This window comes from Cyprinodon variegatus, unplaced genomic scaffold (genome assembly GCF_000732505.1).
Source record: "Cyprinodon variegatus isolate N-32 unplaced genomic scaffold, C_variegatus-1.0 Scaffold10, whole genome shotgun sequence".
NCBI classification, from domain to species: domain Eukaryota; kingdom Metazoa; phylum Chordata; class Actinopteri; order Cyprinodontiformes; family Cyprinodontidae; genus Cyprinodon; species Cyprinodon variegatus.
This window is the reverse complement of record NW_015150463.1, coordinates 350,919-374,059: the sequence shown is the minus strand read 5'-3', so window position 1 is coordinate 374,059 and position 23,141 is coordinate 350,919. Positions and strand designations below refer to the sequence as shown.

Sequence of the window (23,141 nt, the reverse complement as noted above, 5' to 3'; positions counted from 1 at the left end):
AATGACCAACACATCTTTTTTTATTCAAAGTGTTTTTTTTTATTGTAAAAACTCCAACAAATTACTTTCATTCTGTTACACAACATCAGATGATTAGGTCAGAGAACTCTCCGCACTAACTCCTCTTTTTCAGCCCTCCAGCCCATTTCCTCACAATTGGTCGAAGGCAAAGTTTTTCATCCTGTCATTGACCTCTTTTCTTTTTTTACTTCTTTTATCCCCTTGTTTGGTAATAAAGCAGACCATTTATTCTATGAAAAGAAATCCTTTGTGGGTTTTGAATAGATTTAAAGTGTGTAAACAAGTTAAGAGAAAAAATGGAAATACTGGGTTTTGAAATTATAACCATATCTGATTGCTAGTTAATGATGAAAACTGCAGAATTGATAATTATGCTGTTCAGAGGGAGCATTTTATTGAGGTAGAGGTAAAATATATCTTCAAATTAGAAAATAAGTAAACCTTTTTACAGGGAGATGAAGCTTATCCTCATGAAATAAATAGGTCTGAGAACAGGGGCCTGTTTCAGAAAGGAGGTTAAGTGAAAACTCTGAGTTTGTTAACCCTGAAATGAGGGAAACTCTGGGTTTTCTGTTTCAGAAAGGGAGGTACGTTAAACCTGAGAAAGCAGAGTAAGTCAAGCCCGTTTCTGAAAGAGAGGTAACTTATACTCAGAGTCAGTTACCATGGCAATTTACTCTGTGAACCTAACCTGGTCGGGAGCAGGTTTTCTTCAGAAAATCCAGAGTTTATTTTGGTCTCCTCCCCTTTTTTAAAGAGGAAGTGGTGTTTAAACACCTCATTGATTCTTTGGGGACATACAGTATTCATTGCACACATTTCAGTCACATAGAGCGCATCAAAGGGAATGAAATGGCATGTCCTTTTATGGATGATCCTGTTTGTAAAGCCAGGTAGCTACTCTACTCCCATGACGTGCTCAAGGCTTACCTGCTTGAAGTATGTTTTTATATTTCATTTTCAGCTGCTGCCATGTTCTTTTGATGCCTGCAGGATTGCACCTATCCATGAAAACTAAATTAGGTTTAATAAAATACTGTTCTTCCAGTTTCACCTCTGATATTATAAAGTTGGGTAAGTTACTCTAAAATAGTTCTTAATTACTAACTACAAATTTTATCTTCAACAAGTCTAATTAGATTAATGTAATAATTACTGTCTCTAGAAAGTATTGGTCTACTTACTAATTTGTTTTACTTACTTATTAATTACTTTCTAAATCCCAAATCAACCTCAACCACTTAAACAATACAAGGAGAGACAAGAAACTGCACTTCTAATGCTTTCAAATAAACAATATTCAATTGCATGAATTAATCTTAATTTGACCAAAGTGTGTAACTAGAGGGAAAAAGTTCAAATCAAAATATACCTTTTAAAATTTGATATTAAATCCACTATTGTTTTATAGTCTTTAATTTAATTACAGTATTTATATGACTTAAGTAACTTAATTCATTGCACCCAACACTGTATAAAAGTAATTAAAATGTAAACTTACGCATTGACTCGAGCAGCTATTTTCACCCAAGCTAACTCTCTCCTTCGCCGCTGCAGCCGTGTTGCTTTTTTTTTTTAAATACATGTTCAAATTCTGCATATGCTTGCATAAGCACATCCAGTTCTGCTGGTGAGAAATATGCACACCTTTTTTTGTGGCTGTTGCCATGGTGACTCGTAATATCTGTGCTCCATTGATAATGGCTTTTTATAGTTGTGGTGCACGCGCTTAACTCAGTGTCAGTCAATTTAGAGTTGATTGAACTAACTCATTTCAGCTGTTCTGAAACCCAAAACTCAGAGTTTCCAATCTCAGGATAAGTCAACTCAGAGTTCAAGTTTTAACTCAGAGTTGGTTGAACTTCCTTATTGAAACAGGCCCCAGGTCTCTGAGGAACACCACTGGTTGTACTTCTAGATGTAGTTTATTTATCTTTTATGTAAATAATGATTCAGTACAAACAATGTTAAACACATGTTTCATGTTGCAGGAGGTTAACATTAGGTGACAAGTCAACAAAAGATACATCTAAGCACAAGATGGACCAACAGCGCTGCAGCTGAAAGGCAGACTGCTGGCTGATGAGGTTCAACAGAAACAGAAGGAGCTGATCTACCAAGCCATTGATGCTGTTTTTTTTCTATACATGTTATTTATTTATTTATTTTTATTATTATTTTAAACATTTGGGCATTGGCACATCCTGATGTCGGCCCATCTCTTGTATTGTCTTTTCACTGGCATTTCAAATCAGCTAGAGACAATTGATAACATCCAAGCTGATGTTCAGAGTAAAAAAAACATCTACAAAGCAAAACATACAAAAACTATTTAGATATAATTTCCTCCTAGAGGAATTAAGATCATTTTCTCTCTGAAGAAAGCTGCTGATGCATCAGTACACTCTGGACCTTTAAAGAAAAACAAAACAGACTGAAAATGAATCAATATAATGAATGAATGAATGAATGAATCTTTTTTCCTGGGGCCTCCTAATACACTCTTTATTGTTTCTATCTGGCATGGATTACCTGGAGAAAGCAGAAATGGAGATAACACCGAGCAGGAACTCGAGGCCATAGAAGCAGAGCAGCACAGCGCTGAGAATGAACTCTAACCGCAAGACGAAGGTCTGCAGCAGGAGGTAGTAAACGGCCAGCGCTGTGCAGGGAATCAGGATGAAAAGAGACACAAGGGAAGCCAGAGAGCGCTCACAGAGGTTCCCCTTCCAGCCTAGGGAAAAAAATCATCACTGTAGGCACTCAGAAGGAAGGGCTAATAACTGTTACTGCATGCTGCTGCTGCTGAGTCTAGTTCATCACCATAAATCTGTAACAACAAACCTTTATCACTTTAACTAAACATGTTTAACTTGTCCAACAATCATGTTGCAAAATATGTCTATAACTTTACAATGATGTCACAGATATTTTTAATTCTCTACAATAAAGCAGTGCTGATAGTGCTTACAACCCAGTAAGTTAAATACAGTGTCTGATGTCCTACAGGTAAAATACATGAAACAAATGTGAAGTTAAAGAGCAGAAATGGATTCAGTTTTAATCGTCTATAAACAAATAGCACCTTATATACAGAGACCCCCCCGGTTAAATGATTCAGGTCAATAAGCCAAAGCTAATCTGAATAAATAATAAATAATAAATAAAGACATCACTTCTTAAATGATGATTTGTGTTTATTAAAACCAACCTGGTACAATGTGAAAAGAGAAACGACCCTTTAAACCATAAAAATAAATCAGTGATCCATCCTTGATCCAGACTTTCTACTTTAGGATTTTCTGTAGACATGCCCTGAAAGAGCAATGTAGCTCCAGATCATCATACTACCACCACCATGTTGGACCATTGGTATGAAGTTATGAATGTTAGTTTTACACCAGTTGTAAAGGGATGCACACCTTGAAAACAGTTCCATATTTGTCTCATCAATCTGAAGGATATTTTCCCAAACATCATGAGGATATCAAGAAGCATAAATTGGAGTAGCATAAATGCAAATGCAGTTATGAGATTATCCCAATTTATGCATCTAAATATATATATCCCTAACCTTAGTGATTTTTGAATTCCAGTTCCGGTGGTCTAATTAATAATAATGAATACTAAATGCTGACAGCAAGAAAGGAGGTAAGAAGAGAGGCCTGTATGATTTCTATCAGAGTTCCTTTAAAGGTCTAGTGGAGGATTTTTGCAAATTCTTGAAAATACCCACCCTCCCCACTTAAAAAAAAGCACATGCACAACCCTGTACCTGCTCCCAAGAGGGAACGTGTATTAAACTCGTGGGTGAGCGCGCACGAGCCCATTTCTCCTTGTGCTCACTCTGTGATGCAAACAGCAACTTTAAAAGTTGCTGTTTGCATTGCTCATACAAGATTTCTTTAAAAAAGATTTGTTCTTTTTTCCCAATATGTCAGACTCACCACCGGTAAATGAAAATGGGGATGAGCACGTAGGACAGCCTTACGTAAACACATCACCAGAATTATTGACAATTAGGAGCACCACTTATTTTTTTATGATCTACCCAGAAAAAGAACATCCTCCACTATATCTTTAACATTGGGACCTTGCAACACTCGAATCTGGCACTAAGGATCTATATTCTGTAGATTCCCAGTATCCTTGCTTTGACATGAAGGCACAGACCAGACCAGGCACAGAAATCAGCAATCATATATTATTACTTCATGTGTACCGTTTGCAACACATGCAAATGTACGCACCTTCATATGTTCTGGTTTGTATAGTGGAAATCTTTAGCTCTTTATTACATTTTTGTCTTTTTTTTTATATTCCAGAAAGTTGTATTTCCAATTTGAAAAGCATCCTTCATCGTTTAATGGGTTTCCATCTTAGAATCCCTTCCAGAAGGCTAAAGGCTGTCTGCAAAGGGCACAGCAGCGCAGGGTTCCTATAATTTAATCTCAAACCAAGTTCTTCAGTCCTGCTGATGACCTGATTATTTGACAAAGAGACACATCAAATTCTGCAGGGCAACAAACAAAGTGTAATAGAGCCAAGTTTTTTTTTTTTTTTCTCGAAAAAGATGATCAAAGTTTATTTTATTTGCTAATGAAGAGGAGGAATGAAAACTGTGGAAAGTTTTAGTCTTGATCAATTCAAGTAGAATATTATTTTCAATCGCTGCCCATCAGGGATGAGAACCAATTCCTTCTTTGGCCAAATGATTGTTGCATCTTTTTATATGTAATAAAAATTCTAATCTAAACACTTAGAGGATTAGAAACACGATATATATTTAATCACAAAAACTAAATCAGCAACAACAAAGATAAAGTGCAAGATTTATAAAGCTCAGTCGAAAAACATAATTATAGAAGAAACAGAAGTAATAATTAGAACAAACTTTTAGATCAATTGTACAAAATGTGAAGAATTATGAGAGTTCAAATGTTGCAGGAATCAACATGCATTCAAATATTTATTTTCCAGATTAAGATGCTGAATTACCAAAAATATAAGATGGTATAAAGGGATTTGCAGATTGTCCCTTTCCGTTTCAAAATCTGAACAAATATGTTGCTCCTGTTTCTCTTGGTCACTCTTTTGGAGAAAAAGGAAACACAAAAAGAAAGGATTGATTCCTGAGAATAAATCCATTCTGAAAGGTTAAAATGAGACTGTATCGCTGTATCTTGGTTTAAATCCAGGTGTATAAAGCATTTCGACATAAACAGGGAAACAAAATGTCCTCATTTGCTAAATATACTGAATCCTTATAGGAATTCTACAAATTCTCAAATGTACGCTTTAAATGTTTCAAGCATTTCTCACCATAAAAAATGCGGAATGTCTCCAGAGCAAGGAAGAGAACCAGCAGCACTACGTCCAGGATGAGATTATCCCGTGGATATGGCAGTAAAATCCCTGCACAGGAAAACAACCAAAGTGGTCATTTCAGCACCAATGCGTATTTAAAAACAATAACTAAAAAATAAATAAGGAGAGTAACTTTTTGTATTTCTCACTGATTGTTTTTGTCATCAGTGTTTTTTTTTTTTTTCTCTCTGATGTTTTTACTTGGCAAAAACCAGGGCCCTGTTTCACAAAACTAAGGAAAGGTAATATAGTTACTACACAAATATGTGGTAACAATCTTACAAAAATACACACTGAAACAGTGTAATTTTAATATTTAAACCAGTCATCCAAACTAGTGGACTTTGAAGAATGCAATTACAGCACTAATGAAACAAAATCAACACCAATAAAATTTAACAGCTTACAGTAAACTGTTTAACCATTCTTAATGAAGAATAAAATGTCTGAATAAAGGTATCTGTTTTATTTTGAATAATAACGTATACCTTATTTGACAAAAAATAAAAAACATTAATGACAGGCAACCTTTCACTATGATTAACTGGAACCCACTGCTAAATCTTGGCATTTTCCTACCCTAAGATGACAAAGTCATGAATGCATTTAGGAAAGCAACGTTGACTTCAGGGTGTTTTTGGGGACAGTTTAAATCCATCCAACTCTAGGAAAAGTTTTTGGAAGACTTAAATAATGTAGCGCAAAGTGGGAGGGTATGCCAAGTTCAGATGGTAAGTGGCCACCGGGCCCTCTGACCACTATCAGTAGACAATGCAGGTTAAGTGTCTTGGCCAAGGACACTGAAAGTCGGAGCTGGGGCTTGAACCGTCAATCCTTCGATTTCAGGGTCAACTCCTACATCCGATGTGACTGTCGCCCTAAAGGCATATGTCACTCACATGAGCAGCGAGCAAGCTTTTATAGTACTGTTGCACCATGCCAAAATGACTGTCGTTGGGACTACCTCTTGCTCTGTGTGTGATCCTGTAACGCCTGGACTCAGAGCAGAATCATTCCTGCTGTAAGCTACAGTGTGCATGCGACGTGTGTGCTTTTCAAAATGCTATATTTTTAGAGTAAAGTTTATATATAAACCTACATATATATATTTAGGTTTATGTACATACTGCTATTAAAAATTTAAACAGTATAAGAACAGTATAAGTATAAGAAATCTAAGTAAAGCTTATTCTTTTCCCAAAATTCATGTATTGCATTAGAAAAGGTTTACTTCAGAAACTCTAGTTTTTACTGATGCTACAAATACAGAATAAAAATTAGAACGAATAGAGTTTACTGCACCAAAAAGTCACTTTTTTCAGTTGAGCAGCAAATCTGAGCCCAACACAGATCACTGTAAAATGGTGCAGGGCTCCACTTTGAGACCCAGCAGTCTGCCCAGGTAGCGGATGTCATACCTGAAGAACGGTGAGATTTATGCAGTCTTCAAAAATACAATAAAAAAGTAACAATGTACACATAGAAAATTATGACTTTATTAAAGGGTAAGGATACTATAGTAATGTTAAAAGTACTCCACAAAATAACAATATTTGGAGCAGGCTGGATGCACAGAATAACTCACCATGGTAGCATGTGTTACTGCTCTTGTGAAACTGAGTCCAGATTAATTAAACCAGGATATCCGGTAAATCCCACTTAATCCCTTATCTTGGTTTTGTGAAACGGGCCTCAAATGTCTGTTTTCTAGACATGTGACTCATCTGCCGTAATTTCTTTCACAGTTTAATCTGAGTATATAAAAAAGCCTTTGGTTGTGTGAGAGAAAGGGGGGGTCTTAGGGGCCATAAACTTCAGACTTTTGCAAACTTGCCAAAACATGTGAGACAGTAATCTCACCTTTGTAGATGAACATGAGGATCTCTGCCAAGTAGAAGGCAGCAAAGTACCAGGTGTTCAGGTAGAGAAGAACTTGCAGAGGTGTTGAGGAGAGCTGGAAAAGAGATAGTTAAGGACAGCAACAGCAGATAGAGAGCGAGCTGCAGATCTGCTCCACTTTCAATTGGAAGGATACCACTGATCGGCTCCCTGGACAAAATGAAAGAAGTTGGAAAATAGGGCTGTTTTATGCACGGTCTGGATTAATATTAATGAGTCTCTGCTAAGAATTATAGAATACAGCTATGATAACTTAAAAGTTAGTCTAAATTCATAAACAGTTATTCTAAATCCAAGCAGGAGTAAACAAACTAAAACAAATAAATACATTTTGATAAAACAGTAACCTACGAAAAAGGTAAAAGCATCCAGTCATTCAGATAAAAAAAATCTGCTTTTGTTTAATAGCGTTGGTGATTAACGAAACCGATCTTTGTTTTAACTTTAAAAACCGACTGCTTGAACAGAAATATGTTCGAACTTCTCGGTGTGTTGCTAATAAACATATGATTAAAGTAAAGATTGTCTAACAACGTAAAATATGTTTTAAAGCTCAAAACTCACCGGGCGCCATGATGGAATCCGCCTGGTTACTATGGAAACGGCTTGGCTTTCTTCTTCTATGTGCAGGGCATCGGTGTGTTATAATGCTGCCATCTTGTGGTGCAAAGGAGTTACAGTAGGGGGTTGAACGAGTTCAAATCTGACCTCGAACCTACTAACATGATAAAAAAAAAAAGAAAAATATATTTTGTAAAATAATATAAAAGTTGTATTTAAGAAATCAAGGAAGTATTCATCCAAATAAAATGATGAATGTTGTAACCTATATTTGTCAGTCTTGTTACTAAACAAAAAATTAACATGAAATCTGGGATCAAGAGTACTTGTAGTGACACCTGGCAGGATACCTTTTATTCGTTTATCCTTTAAAACTTATGAAAACACATCTTAAACAAAAGAAAATAAGCTTCAAAATCCTGATGCGTTTGATGCTACTATATTTAGTTTTAAAACTACAATACCCATAATGCTCCTGAGGCGCGCTGATTGGCTAACGCTGTACGAGGGTTTACGTGGCACAGTGCTGTCTGTGCTCAGGCTCAGTTCGGTCTCTGGTCTCAGGTATCGCTGCGGTTCAGGATGCAGCTTTCGTTTGTGTTTTCGGCTTTCCTCCTGAATGTTTTCTACAACTGCGTCTCTTCCTTGTATTTTCACATTGGGGAGACCGAGAAGAAATGTTTCATAGAGGAAATCCCAGACGAGACCATGATTATCGGTGAGTCAATGCTAACAGCTAGTTAGCCTCCGTGCTAGTTAGCTTCACGGCCAATCGAGCTAAGAACCTGTCTGTCATGTCCCAAAAAGTTTCCACTCAGCAAGCACCTGCTGAGTAAACCAAGTTGTTTTTTGTTGTTGCATGTATTTGATGCTAACACTCTGCTTTATCAGAATATTTTGATGGATGTTAGATCATTAGATGAAGTTAATCTCATTCGCAACTTCCAGGAAGTTACTTGTAAAAAGAGAACAGGTGGGTGAGTCTACGTGGTTTATTCTTAAAACAAATATTGATTGAAGAACCTAAAATCTAAAAGAAACTCTTCACCCAGATAACTTTTATGTGTCTTAAATTGAAACCAACGGTGAACACCAAATACAGCATATGTAGAATGCTTGCAATAAACCAGAACTAACACTGTTACTGTTAAAATGTTGAAAGTTAGTGTTTCCATATGTTTGAAACGCTATAAAGGGACACAGAAGGCTGGAGTTTAAGGTAAAAAGTTTGATTCCATCATTCTTATATCAGTTGAAAGTTAATTCTATGAATAGTGTACTTACATGCTTATAAATATAGTTGAATTCCTCATTGCTCTGGCTGATCTGAGACCAGGACGGTGAGACCATTGCTTTAACAGAGACCCCAAACCTCACTTCCACAATCTATTCCTTCAGCTTATGAGGTGGAAACAGAAACCTGCTTCCCAACATCATATAGAATCTCATCCATTCAGCATCTCATGGAGCTGCCTTTATTCTTCTTCTCACCATAGTTGATGGTTGAAAGGACTGACCTGTGATTTCTATGCACCGCAATACTGTAACACCACCATGAACATGAAGTAGTATCTTATTTTCAACCTGAACAGGCCAATTCTCCCTTTACGCCTAGCACCACAGCCTCAGATAACATTCTGCCTCAGTGACTGTTTAAGATCGATCAAGAAAATCATAAGTGAGAATCATAATATTTGAAAAGTAAACTTTGGAGCCCTTAATCCCAGGATCAAGACCCTTTGCACTGTATAGATATTTGGAAATTGGTCCACAAACGTTTTGCAAAGGACTCTGTGATGAATGTGTTTCCTGGCAAAGCTGAACACAGCTGGGAGCAACTCTGTGTAAAGTATCAAAGTTTAACCAATAATATCCCCAGGATCTAAACGGCTCAATATTAAAGAGCATTTTCACATGGTGCCAGCACTCCCTTCTGTGAAGTTTTTTTTATTAATTTCTTCTGAAAAAAAAATAAATGAAACTCAGAATTATTATGGGAGAGTTGAGCTGTTTTTGTTTTTTTTTTGCAGACTTTAAAACCACACGAAGTCAAACTGTTAACTTCTACTGTTGACTTTGAATGCAGGTTATATTGAAAATAATGCGTCTCTTTCATGTTGCTTATGTTTGTTTTCAGCTTGAAATCATCGTGGGGGTTTAATTTTTCTGTGTCTATGTCCAGGTAACTACCGAACTCAGCTCTATGATAAGCAGAAAGAAGAATATCTACCAGCAACACAGGGTCTGGGGATGTTTGTTGAAGTCAAAGACCCCGATGACAAGGTAAAGCTAAGCCCTCTGTGTACAAAGACATCATTAAAGTGCTGCAGTTTGTTGCATTTAGTTGCCTTTTTTTTTAGCTTTTGATGTGATTAAGGTTCTGGCAGCGTGTTTGGAGCTTGAACTGGTTTGATCACCTCTTTGGTTTCCTGCAGGTGATTCTGTCTCGGCAGTACGGCTCTGAGGGACGATTCACCTTTACGTCGCACACACCCGGAGAACATCAGATCTGCCTCCACTCCAACTCCTCAAAGTTCTCCCTGTTTGCTGGAGGCATGCTGGTGAGGAGGCAGCCCATTCTCAGCGAATTTCATATTACACAATATCAATTTCCTGTCTGACAAGACAGTTTTACTTTGAAGGAAAATAAAATGCACTTTATGTTAAGAAATTAAAACACAAATTGCATAAAATGTGTAAGTGGGGAATTGGCTCGAGGTTCTGGATGAAGATGTCTCACTCAGCGCTGACATTATTTTGTTGTTTTGTTTTATCTTGCAGCGCGTTCATCTGGACATCCAGGTGGGCGAACACGCCAATAACTACGCTGAGATTGCTGCCAAGGACAAACTGACGGAGCTGCAGCTCAGAGTGCGGCAGCTGGTGGAGCAGGTGGACCAGATCCAGAAGGAGCAGAACTACCAGCGGGTCAGTTCAAGTCTGCAATCTGGGAGCTGTAGGGGGGGCAGGGTGTTCCTCCATAATCTAAGTCAAAGAGGTCTTTATTGACTTCTGCAGCTCAAAACAAAACAATGACAGTGAAGCTGAAATGCATAACTTTATAGATGCGAAATAGAAAAGTTCAAACTGAGATTAATTTATATTTTTATTTCTCCAAACCATATAGGGTGGTGAATTACAATAATATAATCAGATCCAATCCACTTTATTTATATAGCACGATTTCAATAAACACAAGGTTTCCAAGTGCTGCACAAAAAGATAAAATAAATAAAATAAAAGCACTGCCCGCACAGGATAGAAATATGCATGTATATACATAAAATCAACACTCCACATGGTGTCAGAAGCCAAAGAAAAGAGGTGGGTTTTAAGAGGAGTTTTAAAATGAGACAGAGTGGTGGCCTGTCTAATGTGCAGTGGCAATCCATTCCAGATGTCTAAAACCTTGGATGGAGGATCAGATAAAAGCTGTTTCTATTAGCTACCATCTCACTGTGGTATCAGTGTACAGATCAGATCTAACCAGACTCCTTAGTCATTATACACAGGGAGTTATTTCCGCTGTTTATTTCTTTCCATTTTAAAGATCATGGGGTACTATAAATATTTTAGTAATGCAACAATTGCATTGGACTAAAAAGGAAAGTGTGGATGGTAAAGGTGGAATAGTTTCAGGCCTTTTGGTACTGTAAGACAAGGCGAGATGTTGGAGCAGATTTACAGGCATGGCCTGCAGCTGGTGTGTAGGGCTGCAAGAGAAAGACTATCCAGGACAAGGGAAATTAAATGCACTCTTCAACCAGAGACACTGTCAATTACCAGAGATAATATTATCCACTGGTCCAAACGTCTAATTTCAATATTTATCATGGGTAATCAGGGTTCCAGAGTCTTAGTCAGGCCAGCTGACATGCCTTACTTAGACCAACATATAGAGTCTATGGGGTTAGACAATACAACAGGTGGAGGAACCTGGCCTTACTTTACACTAACGATGGGAGATATGGCTTCAAAGTCTCTTGTTTTTTTTAAAGCTAATTTCTTTTATAATGACTTGCATTCCTTTCAATCTTCTTTGGGAGGTGACCTTAATTTAAAGGGCAACAAAATTCAAGCTGTGAAAAATATTTGAAATTATGTCAAATAAATGTGGTGCTCACCCAGTTAGCTAGTTTATCCGCTATGAGAACATATCTAAGAAAAATAAGTGAACGGATGCAGTTCTGAGCAGTGGACCGACAAGGATTACATTGGTGGACAAAAAATTAAGTAGAACATTCGATTAATCGCCCTGCTTACTTCACACCTCAGCAGAAGTCATATCAGCTTTATACTTTCCTTTTTTGATGTTTTATCTAATGCAAACAAAAAGACAAAAAGTAATTAGTACTTATGAATGCACATATTATAAATTAATGGAAAAATTTACTTAGAATCTGTTAATTTGTTTTAATGTAATTCCTCCTACTGTCTGTGTGTCTTCAGTACCGTGAGGAGCGTTTCCGTCAGACCAGCGAGAGCACCAACCAGCGTGTCCTTTGGTGGTCCATCGTTCAGACCCTCATCCTGGTTGCCATAGGGATCTGGCAGATGAGACACCTCAAGAGCTTCTTCGAGGCAAAGAAGCTGGTGTAACTGTGCTGAAGGAGCGTGTGTGTACAGAAATGTGTGTGTTTGGTATCTACTGATGGATGCAGTAAAAGAAAAAGCAGCGTAAAAAAAGATCCAGCTGCACCAAGATTAGACTTGAAAACATTTGTTTTGTTTTGTTTTTTTTGGTTTGAGCCGCTCCCATCTACAGGAACATCCAAGAACACTTCTCGCTAACAGCTGGAAGTTTAATCTTTCAGACGGATGTTTGCACCCAGCATCCACGCAGTGATTAATCTCATGTTTTTGTTCCCTTTTGTTACTGGCCACTTGAGATGTTGATAAACTCATTTCACGTCTGAGTTGTTGTTCTTTGTTTCTATCTAAGTCACAGATTTTCTCAAAAGGTTTAGTTGTCTGAGATTAAATTTAATTAAGGTAAGGGGTGATTGCTTGTGGAGGTTTTTTACATTACAATGCTCAATAACATTAGCTGGAGTCCCTTGCAGACATGTTTTGGTCCTTTTTTGGCAAAAAAAGTTAATAAAATTGTATTTAAACTTCTTTTTTCAAAACACAGAATGTAGTTGAATTTCTTTTAATAATGTGCCATCACCTTTTTGTTTTTAAAGCTAGCAAGAGGACGTCAGCCATGTTATGAGAGATGAATTAACTGCAGGGGTCTTTATTTCTCATCATTAGAAAAAATATAATGGTGCAAACAAAGGGTGCAACTTTTCTTGCTTACTTGGTAGGTGATGTATTTTCTGCTCAATGCACTGTTTCTTATCAAGTTAAATCATTTGCAGTAAAATACAAAACCTGGACCTTTACATAAATTCCTCCCACGTTTCATCCGACTTCAGAATGGTAATGTTGAAATAAACATGAGTTTTTTGCTGTTTAGTTCTAGAAAGACTAAAAAACATCAGAAAGCCGTTTTTCCTCTCAGACTGCTGCATTTTAATACTCAGCTTTAGCTGATTTAAAAAAGAAAAAAATTCAAGCTTTTTTTTTTTTTTTTCTTCAGTAAAATTTGATTGTATTTTCTTATCAGGGTTCTGTATTTTGGAGTAGAAATAAAAAAATACTTTTTTTTCCCCCTTTAGATGTGGAGCTTTTTTTTCCAATGCATTAGCAGTTGCACTCGAATGTTTCTCCTTTGGTTTGAAGGATCTTCTGGCTCAACTATAGCTTGTTTTTTTTCTGGCATTTTTCACATCAACAGCTCAAGTCACTGTTTAGAGTTTTTATATTCTGTATAATGTATTTTGAGGGAGAAGATTTTTGAAGCCAATTAAAATGAGATGTGACTGCAGAAATGAATAAAACCAATACAACAAGAGATTGTTGGTCTCGTTGCTTCTTAAAGACTATTTGCATATGGCAAACGGTTACTATTCTGATCTTCATCTTCCATTTAGTATTACAAAATAAAGAATAAGATGGTTAAAAAAAAAAGAGAAAATAATCCCTTTTTCAGACTTTAAATGCCTCCGAAAATGACTGAATGGCTTTTGTATGGAAGGGCTGAAAGAGATGGCCTCCTTGAACACATTCCAGCAAAACTCAGCCTTGATTAAAAAGGAAAACTATTGATTGATTGACTTTATTGATCTCACAGTGGAGAAATCAGCTCAAATAGTCAAAAAGAGAAGAAGGTGCCAAAGGAAGAAGAAAACATATAAGACTAACAGAGATATTAGCATTGGGGTTATATAAATGTGGAGTTCATGATAGCCACATAGTCTTAAACTCAGTGGGTTGGCTGAATTTTTGTGGAAATAACTGTTTCAGAGGCTAATCCAACAGTTGCTTGGTTCAAATTGGACAATATTGCAAATCTACAACAGTGCTAAAAAGGTTTGACAGGTTCCTGTCAAAGGTCAGATCAGAACTGAGTAGGGTGAAAAACTACATAATCTTAAAGCAGTATTTGTTAACTGTCTCCTGTAATGCTGTTTTTAGCAACGCCTTTCTGTACGGATAATCAGTCTTTTATTTTTATCTATAGATCTTGTGTTCACAAATTCCTAAGTACAACAAATAAAAACCTATAGCAGGATAGAGTATATATATTAATTAGGGTTTGTATTAACTGGATTCTCAATATATATATATATATATATATATATATATATATATATATATATATATATATATATATATATTACCCTTTTGAGACAGGATTTAAAGGTAAAGGTGCCCTTTAAACAGAATGAATTTGGAGTTTGTATTACTAACAGGAGTAAAGTTAACATTGTTATTTTTATATTCGCCTTATCAAATTACTCATTGGTTGCAAACATGTATAGAACTGACTAACTTAACTTTGTTGTATTAAAAAAATAGATGCAAAATGGCCAGCCAGACTCTGCTGGGCATAAATTAAATGTCTGATGGTGAGTCTGCCTGGCCATGAATGCTTTTGTGGCAAAATTGATCGGAACGTTAGAAAGAGAACTTAAGTTCCTATCTACTGTTTCTTTCGGATGTATATCTAGGACGGAACGCCTTTTAGACGGCGTCTGTGATTTCTGCCGTTCCTAATCGTTCTATAGAAATAATTAACAGACTCTCCTTCGATAAAATGTGAGACTTCTGAGGTCGATGAAACATCGTGGGATTTTTGATGGGGCTACTATAGCAGACTGAGCGTCTCCGAGGGTCCAAAGGAGCCCCGGTCTGTAGGAACCGCTTCATGCTACGTGTCGAGCGGCTGCGGCAGCCCGTTAGCCCCTCCTGCTAACGGCTCCAACTCAAAGCATGAACCCCCCAGCTCCCCTACAGAGGTCCGGGATGGATGACCTAAACCTGGAGGAATGAAGGCCAAGTTTAACTGCGATACAGACCGTTAACAAAGTCTGACAGAAGGGGGCTAAAACATGATGTATTCATCCAGAAGAAAGCCAGTGCTCTACTTCAGAGAGGAAAGAAGGTGAGTAGGAGAAAAGTAACTCCACCAACACACACATACGATGTGCTAAAACACTAATATAGTGTGACCAGGGAGGCGGTGTGTGGTTTTTCTTATTGATTCTATGTTGGTTTTGTATAATTAAGCAGAAAATACCTTGTCCTATCAGTGTGGTAGATCTATTACGACAATAAATAATTACAGTATGAAAGAATCCTAAAAGTAATGGCCTAATTAGCACCGAGGAGGTCAAAGGTCACCTGTCCCTGAGTTGGACCCCAGCATCAGAATGATTCCACATTGCTGCAACTCAACGTGGAAACGGATATAAATGTTCCCACTGTGGGACTATAAAGGCATCATCCTTCCTTTCCAAATGTCCTGATAGGTTTTAAGTGCATCATTTTTAGTTAAAGCATTAAAAACTGTTTAATATGCCAACATTTCCTATATTATACTTAATAACATTTCATTGTGTCTTTTTTTGTGTGTGTGTTATGTATCTATTTTTCCATCAATCTGTTTGTTTGCTTTTTTGTTTTTTTTTTCTCCTCTGGAAAGATTAATTTTAGGTCTGCAACTGATTATTGAATGATTATTGAAATGGATGACCCCTTTATTGTTTTTTTTTATTAATAATAATAATAATAATAATAAATCCAATTTGTACCGCACTTTTCATTAAGAAAAATCTCAAAGTGCTACACAGTGCAAATAAAATCAAAGATAAAAAAAATCAACCATAAAAATCATGTGGTCAATAAAATCAAAGATAAAAATAAACAACATAAAAATCTATTCTAATCTAAAAGCTATTATTAGCTGCCTTATTACAGTTTTTGTTTTATTTTATTTTTTTTTTTTTACTATGTCTAGCATCACATTTTGGTTTTTAAAATAAATGGCATCATTTGCTTATAACAATATTTTGACTCACTTGTCGTCTACGCGCCTTTAAATGCTCCTTCATTGCCTTTTTCCCCACTATTCTTAATTTCTTATATTTTAAATTTTAAATCTATAAGGTATACATTTGAAATCGAACCAATTTAATTGAAAAATATTCATATCAGGTTTTTTTTTTTTTTTGTTTGTTTTTTTGCTTAAATAAAAATCTAATATTCAAGCTGTAAACAGTGCTGAGTCTTTACAAGAAAATAACATATTTGCAGCCAGGCTACGTCTTGTTGATGTAACTGATCATCATAGCTACGTTTAGCAATGATACTGCAATATTCACGATTACCTAATACTGCCTAACGGTATCTGTAGCAGGAAGCCCTAACTAACACGTGTCCTTTCAAAACCTGATAAAACTCCATGTGTTTAGTATTGCAACTTTTAGTGTATAAAAATTTAATACACGTGTGGAAAAGAGTGTTGGTGGCCCTCATTTAATGAAGGAAAAACCCACAATAGTCACAGAAATAGCTGGAATCTGACAAATGCAAATTATATGAAACAAATGAAATCAGAAACTGCTTTTCAGATTTGCTTTAAAGAATGATAAAAAAAAAAGAAAGAAAAAACACCCATGAAATTAGGCCTGGACAAAAAAGAGGGTACCCTTAGCTTAATATTTTGTTTTAAAGCCTTTGGCTTTATGCACAACTCCCCTACTTCTGGAACTTAAGGGAGCTCTTTCGTTTCCTGTCTTTCATTACTGAATGAACTGATTAATCCAGGTGTGTCTGCCCATGGTGACTGAGGTCAGGCACACCTGGATTAATCAGGTCATCCAGTAGAAAAAGACAGGAAACAAAAGAGATGCCTTAAGTTCCGGAAGTAGTGGAGTTTTGCATAGATCTTCCTACTTTGTTCTATTAATAATAATGAATACATTAGAAGAGCGTCACTCATCGACATTGTCTGTTAATGTTTAAGAAATGACGTCTCTAAAGTTCCCCCGCAGCATGCGAGGTGAGTAAACATGGTGTGTTTTTTTCTTTTTCTTTTGAGAAATGGCTCCTAAACTGTGGTCCTCGGACTCACAGCAGTCCGAGATGCTGTTAAAGGAAATCTGCAGTCAGAAGGAACGGTCTCAACGTGTCGGGCTTATGCTTATTTTTAATAGTAAGCAATAGTGCATCAGTTGCTGACTTATAAAGAGATAAAGGAGCAGCCTTTTTGAACATAATTCAAAATAAAAGCCACAAACTAAAGTTCTGGTTTAACAGGTAAATATATCCAGGTCTGTTCGGACGGTAAGGTTCCTAAAGTACCAGTTCTGATCATTTAATCTTCATACCAGTCTTGATATTAGAGGTATATCACCTAAAATGTTTGTTTTCATAGAAGCAGGACACTCTGCCTTTAGAGAGAGAAATATTCCCTCCACTGTGACTCATGTCCCTCTTAACTCACACAAGTTGTTAGCCTCAAAATGTTCTGTAGTATAAAAAGCAAGATGTAATGGCATTAATTAGGGCTGAAACAATTAATCAGATTAATCCAGTTTAATCAATTATTGAAATAATCATCAATTTAGTCATCGATTAATCGTTAAGTGGAGTATAGAGACTCTAAAACATGCCTTTAGCTGACAAAGCAACAGTAATTATATCAACATTGTGTAATAATGGAGTATTTTATCTTTAAGATTAAAAAAACTTTTAGTTTCACCTTGTTTAATTTAGTAAAAAGTCTTCTTTAAGAAACCTTTTGCTATCTGATTATTAATCGATAAATCGAAAAAATATTTAACAGATTAATTGATTTGCAAAATAATCGTTCATCAAAACTCTGCTACAGATAAGTTTTAATTCTGAGAACAGGAAAATGCTCCATTTTAAAAATTATAGTAAAATCTTTTCTACTTATTTATTATGTATTTTCTTTGAAAAAAAGAAAAGGAAAACAAGTTCTGTAGATTGAAAATGTTCTTTTTTTGGACTAAAGTCGGGATTTGTTTTGATAATTAAACTTGTGGGACACAGTTTAGGAGCCATGAGGTGAAGTTATATAACATGTTTGAAAGTGTCTGGATGTAGACTCACACTTCTGCCTTTAAATCATCTAATACCATAATAATATAAAAATATAATACTTTTATCCAGCTGGAACATCTGGATGCATGTTGGCTTTTAAGATTCCCTTTTAAGCATCAGTCAGGATGAGCTTTGGTTTTGGATTTGCTGCAGTTGTCGTTTGAATGTTGTTCTCTGCTGCATTCAGTGACCCCTGGAAAAAACAACCAACCTGTAAACCAGCTTGTAAATAGATATTGTAGAGAAGTTCCTCCAACTTTCAAATGTTTTGCTCCTGCAAAAGAATGGTTGCTTGTTTTAGATTTTTATCGTAAAAGGGTGAAAACTTTTTACTGTCCACTGAATCTTTAATCGTCTCAAATGTTATTTGGAGGTTCAGCTATCCTAGATGCTAAACGCAGGCTTTGGATTTTAAGTAATTTTTACCTTTCAATATTGCTTGCTGCATGTGTTTAAAAAAAACAAACCCAAAGCTTTAGAGGTGCCTTGTTCTCTGTTTCCAGGATGCTGTGGGGTAAATGCACCATTTACAAGCTGTTTGGCCTCTGCATGGTGCTGGTAGTCGTCTCTCTGCTGTGGCTGCAGCTCAGCTGTTCGGCTGACATGGCCTCAGCAGCGCATCATAACCAGCGTGACCCCCAGCCGCCGCCACCAGCTTGTCCCACTCCAGAAAGCCAGTCGTCTGCAGTGGATGACCCCACCTGGGGTCCGCACAAGCTGGCTGTGGTGGTCCCCTTCAGGGAACGCTTCGAAGAACTGCTGGTGTTCGTTCCGTTCATGCACAAGTTTCTCAACAAGAAAAAGATCCGCCATAAGATCCTGATCATCAACCAGGTGGATCACTACAGGTGAAAGCTCAGCTGCTTAAAGGAACCTTTGAAGTCTTATGTTTTTAAAGTTGTTCTAAAGTCTAAACAGTCGCTTTATATCCAGATTCAATCGAGCATCTTTGATCAACGTGGGCTACATGGAGAGTGGGAACGACACAGACTACCTGGCCATGCACGACGTGGACCTGCTGCCTCTTAATGAGGCTCTGGACTACGGCTTTCCTGAAGACGGACCGTTCCATGTGGCCTCGCCGGAGCTGCACCCGCTCTACCACTACAAGACCTACGTGGGAGGAATCCTGCTGCTCAGCAAGAAGCACTATCACATGGTACGGAAGAGCTGCACTCTAGTTTTCTTTGGCTTTAGAGGCAAGAAAAGGCTTGAGTGAAGAAAGGATGGGTTCCAACTAGGGCAGAGTTAACGATTATTATGCAAATTGATTAATATGTTTATTATTTTTTCAATTAATAATCGGATATTCAAAGGTTCCCTAAAATTTTATTTTATTTTTTTAATTAAACCAGGTGAAACTAAAATGTTTCTACTTGAGTTCTGGATAGAATATATTGACAGATGCAAATGTTTTTTATCCTAAATGCTAAGGATTGTATTACCTTCAGAATATGATAAACACAACAACACTAAAAACCAGGGTGACTAATGATTTTTTTTTCAGTGACATTGCGGGCGTGTAACGTTACACAGAGTTAACTTGTTTAGCAACACTGCCGTCTGTGTGGTGGTGTGTCACTGCCTGCTAGACAGCCGTCAGATAAGCTCTCTGTCTCACAATCTTTGCCATCAAAAAACATTTCTGTATTAAGTTTCATTGGTCCAGCGTAATACTACTTGATAATTTTTTGTTTTATTTTATTTTACATTAGTGCTGAGCCATTACCATTAATATTAAAACAGAGCTCAAAACTGTAAACAATTAGTTTTGTATGAAATGATGATTACGGTAAGTAAATTAAGGTTCAGAATTATTTTCAGTTGGGATGATACAATACGTCCACCAGATGGTGCTGTTTCAACTGCTTAGCTCTGAACGTTGAAGGTTCACAAAAAGAACAGACATAGTAGCCTTTATGTTTGACTTGAACCAATAAAATTCTTGGGCAGCAGATGATCATCTTTATTTTTACTTAATGCTGTGGTTCTGAAGAAATAACATTTATTGTAATTATAATAAACCTAAGAAAGCTGTTTTTCATGCTGCTTATCTTCTGTATGTGTGCAGTGCAATGGGATGTCGAACCGTTTCTGGGGTTGGGGCAGGGAGGATGACGAGTTCTATCGAAGGCTAAGAAAAGCAGAATTACAGGTAAATATTTACTTTGATCAGCAGAGAACAAGAGGTTTAATCAGAATTGTGTCTGTAGATTGTTTCCGGTTTCTTTGGGTTTATTTTATTTACTTTTTGCAGCTGTTCCGGCCAAGTGGAATCACGACAGGATATAAAACCTTCCTTCACATCCATGACCCGGCCTGGAGGAAGAGAGACCAGAAGAGAGTCGCTGCTCAGAAACAGGTCAGAGACAGACTGGTAACAAACCAGCAGGTTGACTGATTTTCACATGAATAAAGTATAAAACCAAAGTGAGACATTTTGATTTTTCAGTGTGTTTTTTTTTTTTTTTTATCTATTTTATATCAAGACAAGTCAATCAGCTGATTTCCCTTTATTAGTTCTGATCATCAGTTAAAATGCTAACAAAAAGAGAATTTTGCTGTTTTTTTTTTAAATAAATTAGAGCAAATAACTCCCACCACCTTCTGCCTGTAAAACCACCGAGTTAATTAACACTAATGTCTTTTCTCATCTCATTAAAAGGTTGGGGACAGATGTTTCCATTCATGAATATTTTATTCTGTACCTTTTAGAAAATATCTTCCGTGCATTTCCTCATTCATCTGGAGCAATCTTTTAAGAAATGTAAAAGAAACGTAACCATTTAAACATTAGAGAAAACCAGCAGACATTGTCGGTCAGGAAGCAAAACCTGATCGATGAATCTCTAGTTTTGTAGCAACTTTGCATAACCTCGTTGTTTCACATATTTAGTTTCAGCAATGGAACACTGGGTGGGATTTATTCCTGTTTACGATGAGTCATAACTCCACTGTCTCCTCCTGTTTTCTGCAGGAGCAGTTTAAGGTGGATCCTGAGGGTGGGCTGACTAACCTCAAGTACCAGGTGGAGTCCCGGCAGGAGCTGACTATCAGCGGGGCTCCCTGCACCATCATCAACACCAAACTAGAGTGCGATCAGAGCACGACGCCGTGGTGTCTGCTTAGTTAGCTGAGCCGGTGTCTCCAGGAACACGTGGAGATCTAGAAACTGGAGTAAACTCAAACAAACCAGCAGTGTTATCTTGTCTAGGTACATGATCTGAATATTGGATGCAGTGGCTCTTCTCCAATAAATGGACATGAACTTTTCATATGCAGGGTCAAGGAGGCGGAGCCTATGATGCTGGTATTCCTCTCCTGATGCTTTCTCTGGTACTTCCAGAATTTTAAGTCTGGCTTTAGTTTTTAGGATGGACCCAGGGCCCCGCATGCTTTACCATCGTGCTGCAGTTTCAGATGAACAGTTTTTTTTTTTATGCTTTTCGAGATGATCAAATGTTGCTCAGAACAAACAAAGGTCCTTCACTGAATTGCTTAATTTTTCCTGCTGATTCTGTTAAAAGGAAGAGAATTAGCCTTGATGTCTCTTATGGAAGATATAAGGTCCTTTTTTATTCTTTTTATGAAAATGTTGCATAAGTTAAAAACAAAGTCTTTATAAATATGTCTGCTGTGTCCCATTTCTAAGAATTATATTTCAATAATTTTAAAAAAGTGAAATAAAAAAATATAAAAGATATTGTTAAATTTGTCGTCTCTGGTGAATCGGATCAAAGAGCAGTAGATGAGTTTGCAGGGAACAGGAGAAGCTGGTGTGATCTCAAATCAAACCTCACATTTTCCTTCACGTGAGCTCAGTGATTCAAAGGACAGGTCACATGTTGAACAAAACATGTTCTCAGTTATGTGGTCCCACTGATTGGAAGATTGTAAAACAAAAAAATATATATATTAACATTGGAGTTCTATTAAAGTTTGAATTATAACTCCTTGATGATTGATGTCCATGTTGTAGATTTCAGTGATTTAAAACCATTCACTGGATTTAATGAAGGCAAATGTTTAGAACCGCATGATATTTTTCCAGTAATAATTTAAATGTTCCTGTTTCTGGCTGTTATAGTGGGGGGACATCAGGAATGGTGCGGCTGCAGAGAAGTAATGGTGCTGAGTCTGTGAACTTTATACTGAAAACTGTAACCTGCACACTGGTGATTTCTGCTAACAAATGAAGGGAGCAGGAAAGCAAGTGCTCACATTATCCTTTTTAGGAACGATGGATATTAATTCACTCAGTCGGAACTTAATTTTCTTTGCAAAGAAAAAGAACAAGATGGCCTAATGTCCAGCCCTCCTCTGGTGAGGCAAAAAATTTGCCTTACTAATTTACACCCTGCAGAAAGGCTGTGAGGGTCTCAACATACTGCTTCCCAAAACAATTACAGTTAGAGAAAACATAGCTTTTTATGAGAATGTTTATTTTCATCCCAAGCACTCCCTAATAGGATAAACAGCCCTTCTCCCTTAGACAGCTCTGTAGCTCTGAGCCCTGAATGAATGAATTTCCGCACTCATGAATGAATATATGTGCCAGGTTTAGATCTATATTTGCATGCCACACTTCAGATTTTGAATAGTTAAATATACATTTTTTTTTTCTGCTTCCACTCGGTTATGAATAGGTCGTCATCCATCCCCCACATCACAAAATGCAGTAGGGCTGCAACTAATAATTATTTTGGAAATTAATTAATTTGTCTATGAATTTTTCGATTGATGATCAACGGATAGCCAAAGGTTCTTTAAACGGTTAAAGGTTCTTTAAGATTTTTTTTGCCAAATTAAACCAGGTGAAACTAAAACTTTTCCAC

The 23,141-nt window shown here is 36.8% G+C and overlaps 3 protein-coding genes across 3 annotated transcripts; 2 read left to right on the top strand and 1 right to left on the bottom strand.

The window, feature by feature from the left end:
* Positions 1–1,909: 1,909 nt before the first annotated feature.
* tmem216 (transmembrane protein 216) lies at positions 1,910–7,878 on the bottom strand. Its single transcript, XM_015379143.1, has 6 exons — positions 7,852–7,878; positions 7,424–7,437; positions 7,249–7,342; positions 5,344–5,436; positions 2,554–2,755; positions 1,910–2,433 (listed from the first exon to the last, which is right to left on the bottom strand). Exons 1-6 carry the CDS (start codon positions 7,859–7,861, stop codon positions 2,418–2,420), a joined length of 429 nt encoding a protein of 142 aa, XP_015234629.1. The 5' UTR covers positions 7,862–7,878; the 3' UTR covers positions 1,910–2,417.
* Positions 7,879–8,369: 491 nt separating this feature from the next.
* tmed9 (transmembrane p24 trafficking protein 9) lies at positions 8,370–13,395 on the top strand. Its single transcript, XM_015379838.1, has 5 exons — positions 8,370–8,566; positions 10,031–10,131; positions 10,284–10,409; positions 10,630–10,776; positions 12,298–13,395. Exons 1-5 carry the CDS (start codon positions 8,431–8,433, stop codon positions 12,445–12,447), a joined length of 660 nt encoding a protein of 219 aa, XP_015235324.1. The 5' UTR covers positions 8,370–8,430; the 3' UTR covers positions 12,448–13,395.
* Positions 13,396–14,903: 1,508 nt separating this feature from the next.
* Positions 14,904–21,976, top strand: b4galt7 (xylosylprotein beta 1,4-galactosyltransferase, polypeptide 7). Its single transcript, XM_015379065.1, has 6 exons — positions 14,904–15,340; positions 18,810–19,154; positions 19,240–19,465; positions 20,378–20,461; positions 20,564–20,668; positions 21,284–21,976. The coding sequence occupies exons 1-6, from the start codon at positions 15,288–15,290 to the stop codon at positions 21,437–21,439; spliced, it is 969 nt and encodes a 322-aa protein (XP_015234551.1). The 5' UTR covers positions 14,904–15,287; the 3' UTR covers positions 21,440–21,976.
* Positions 21,977–23,141: the final 1,165 nt, after the last annotated feature.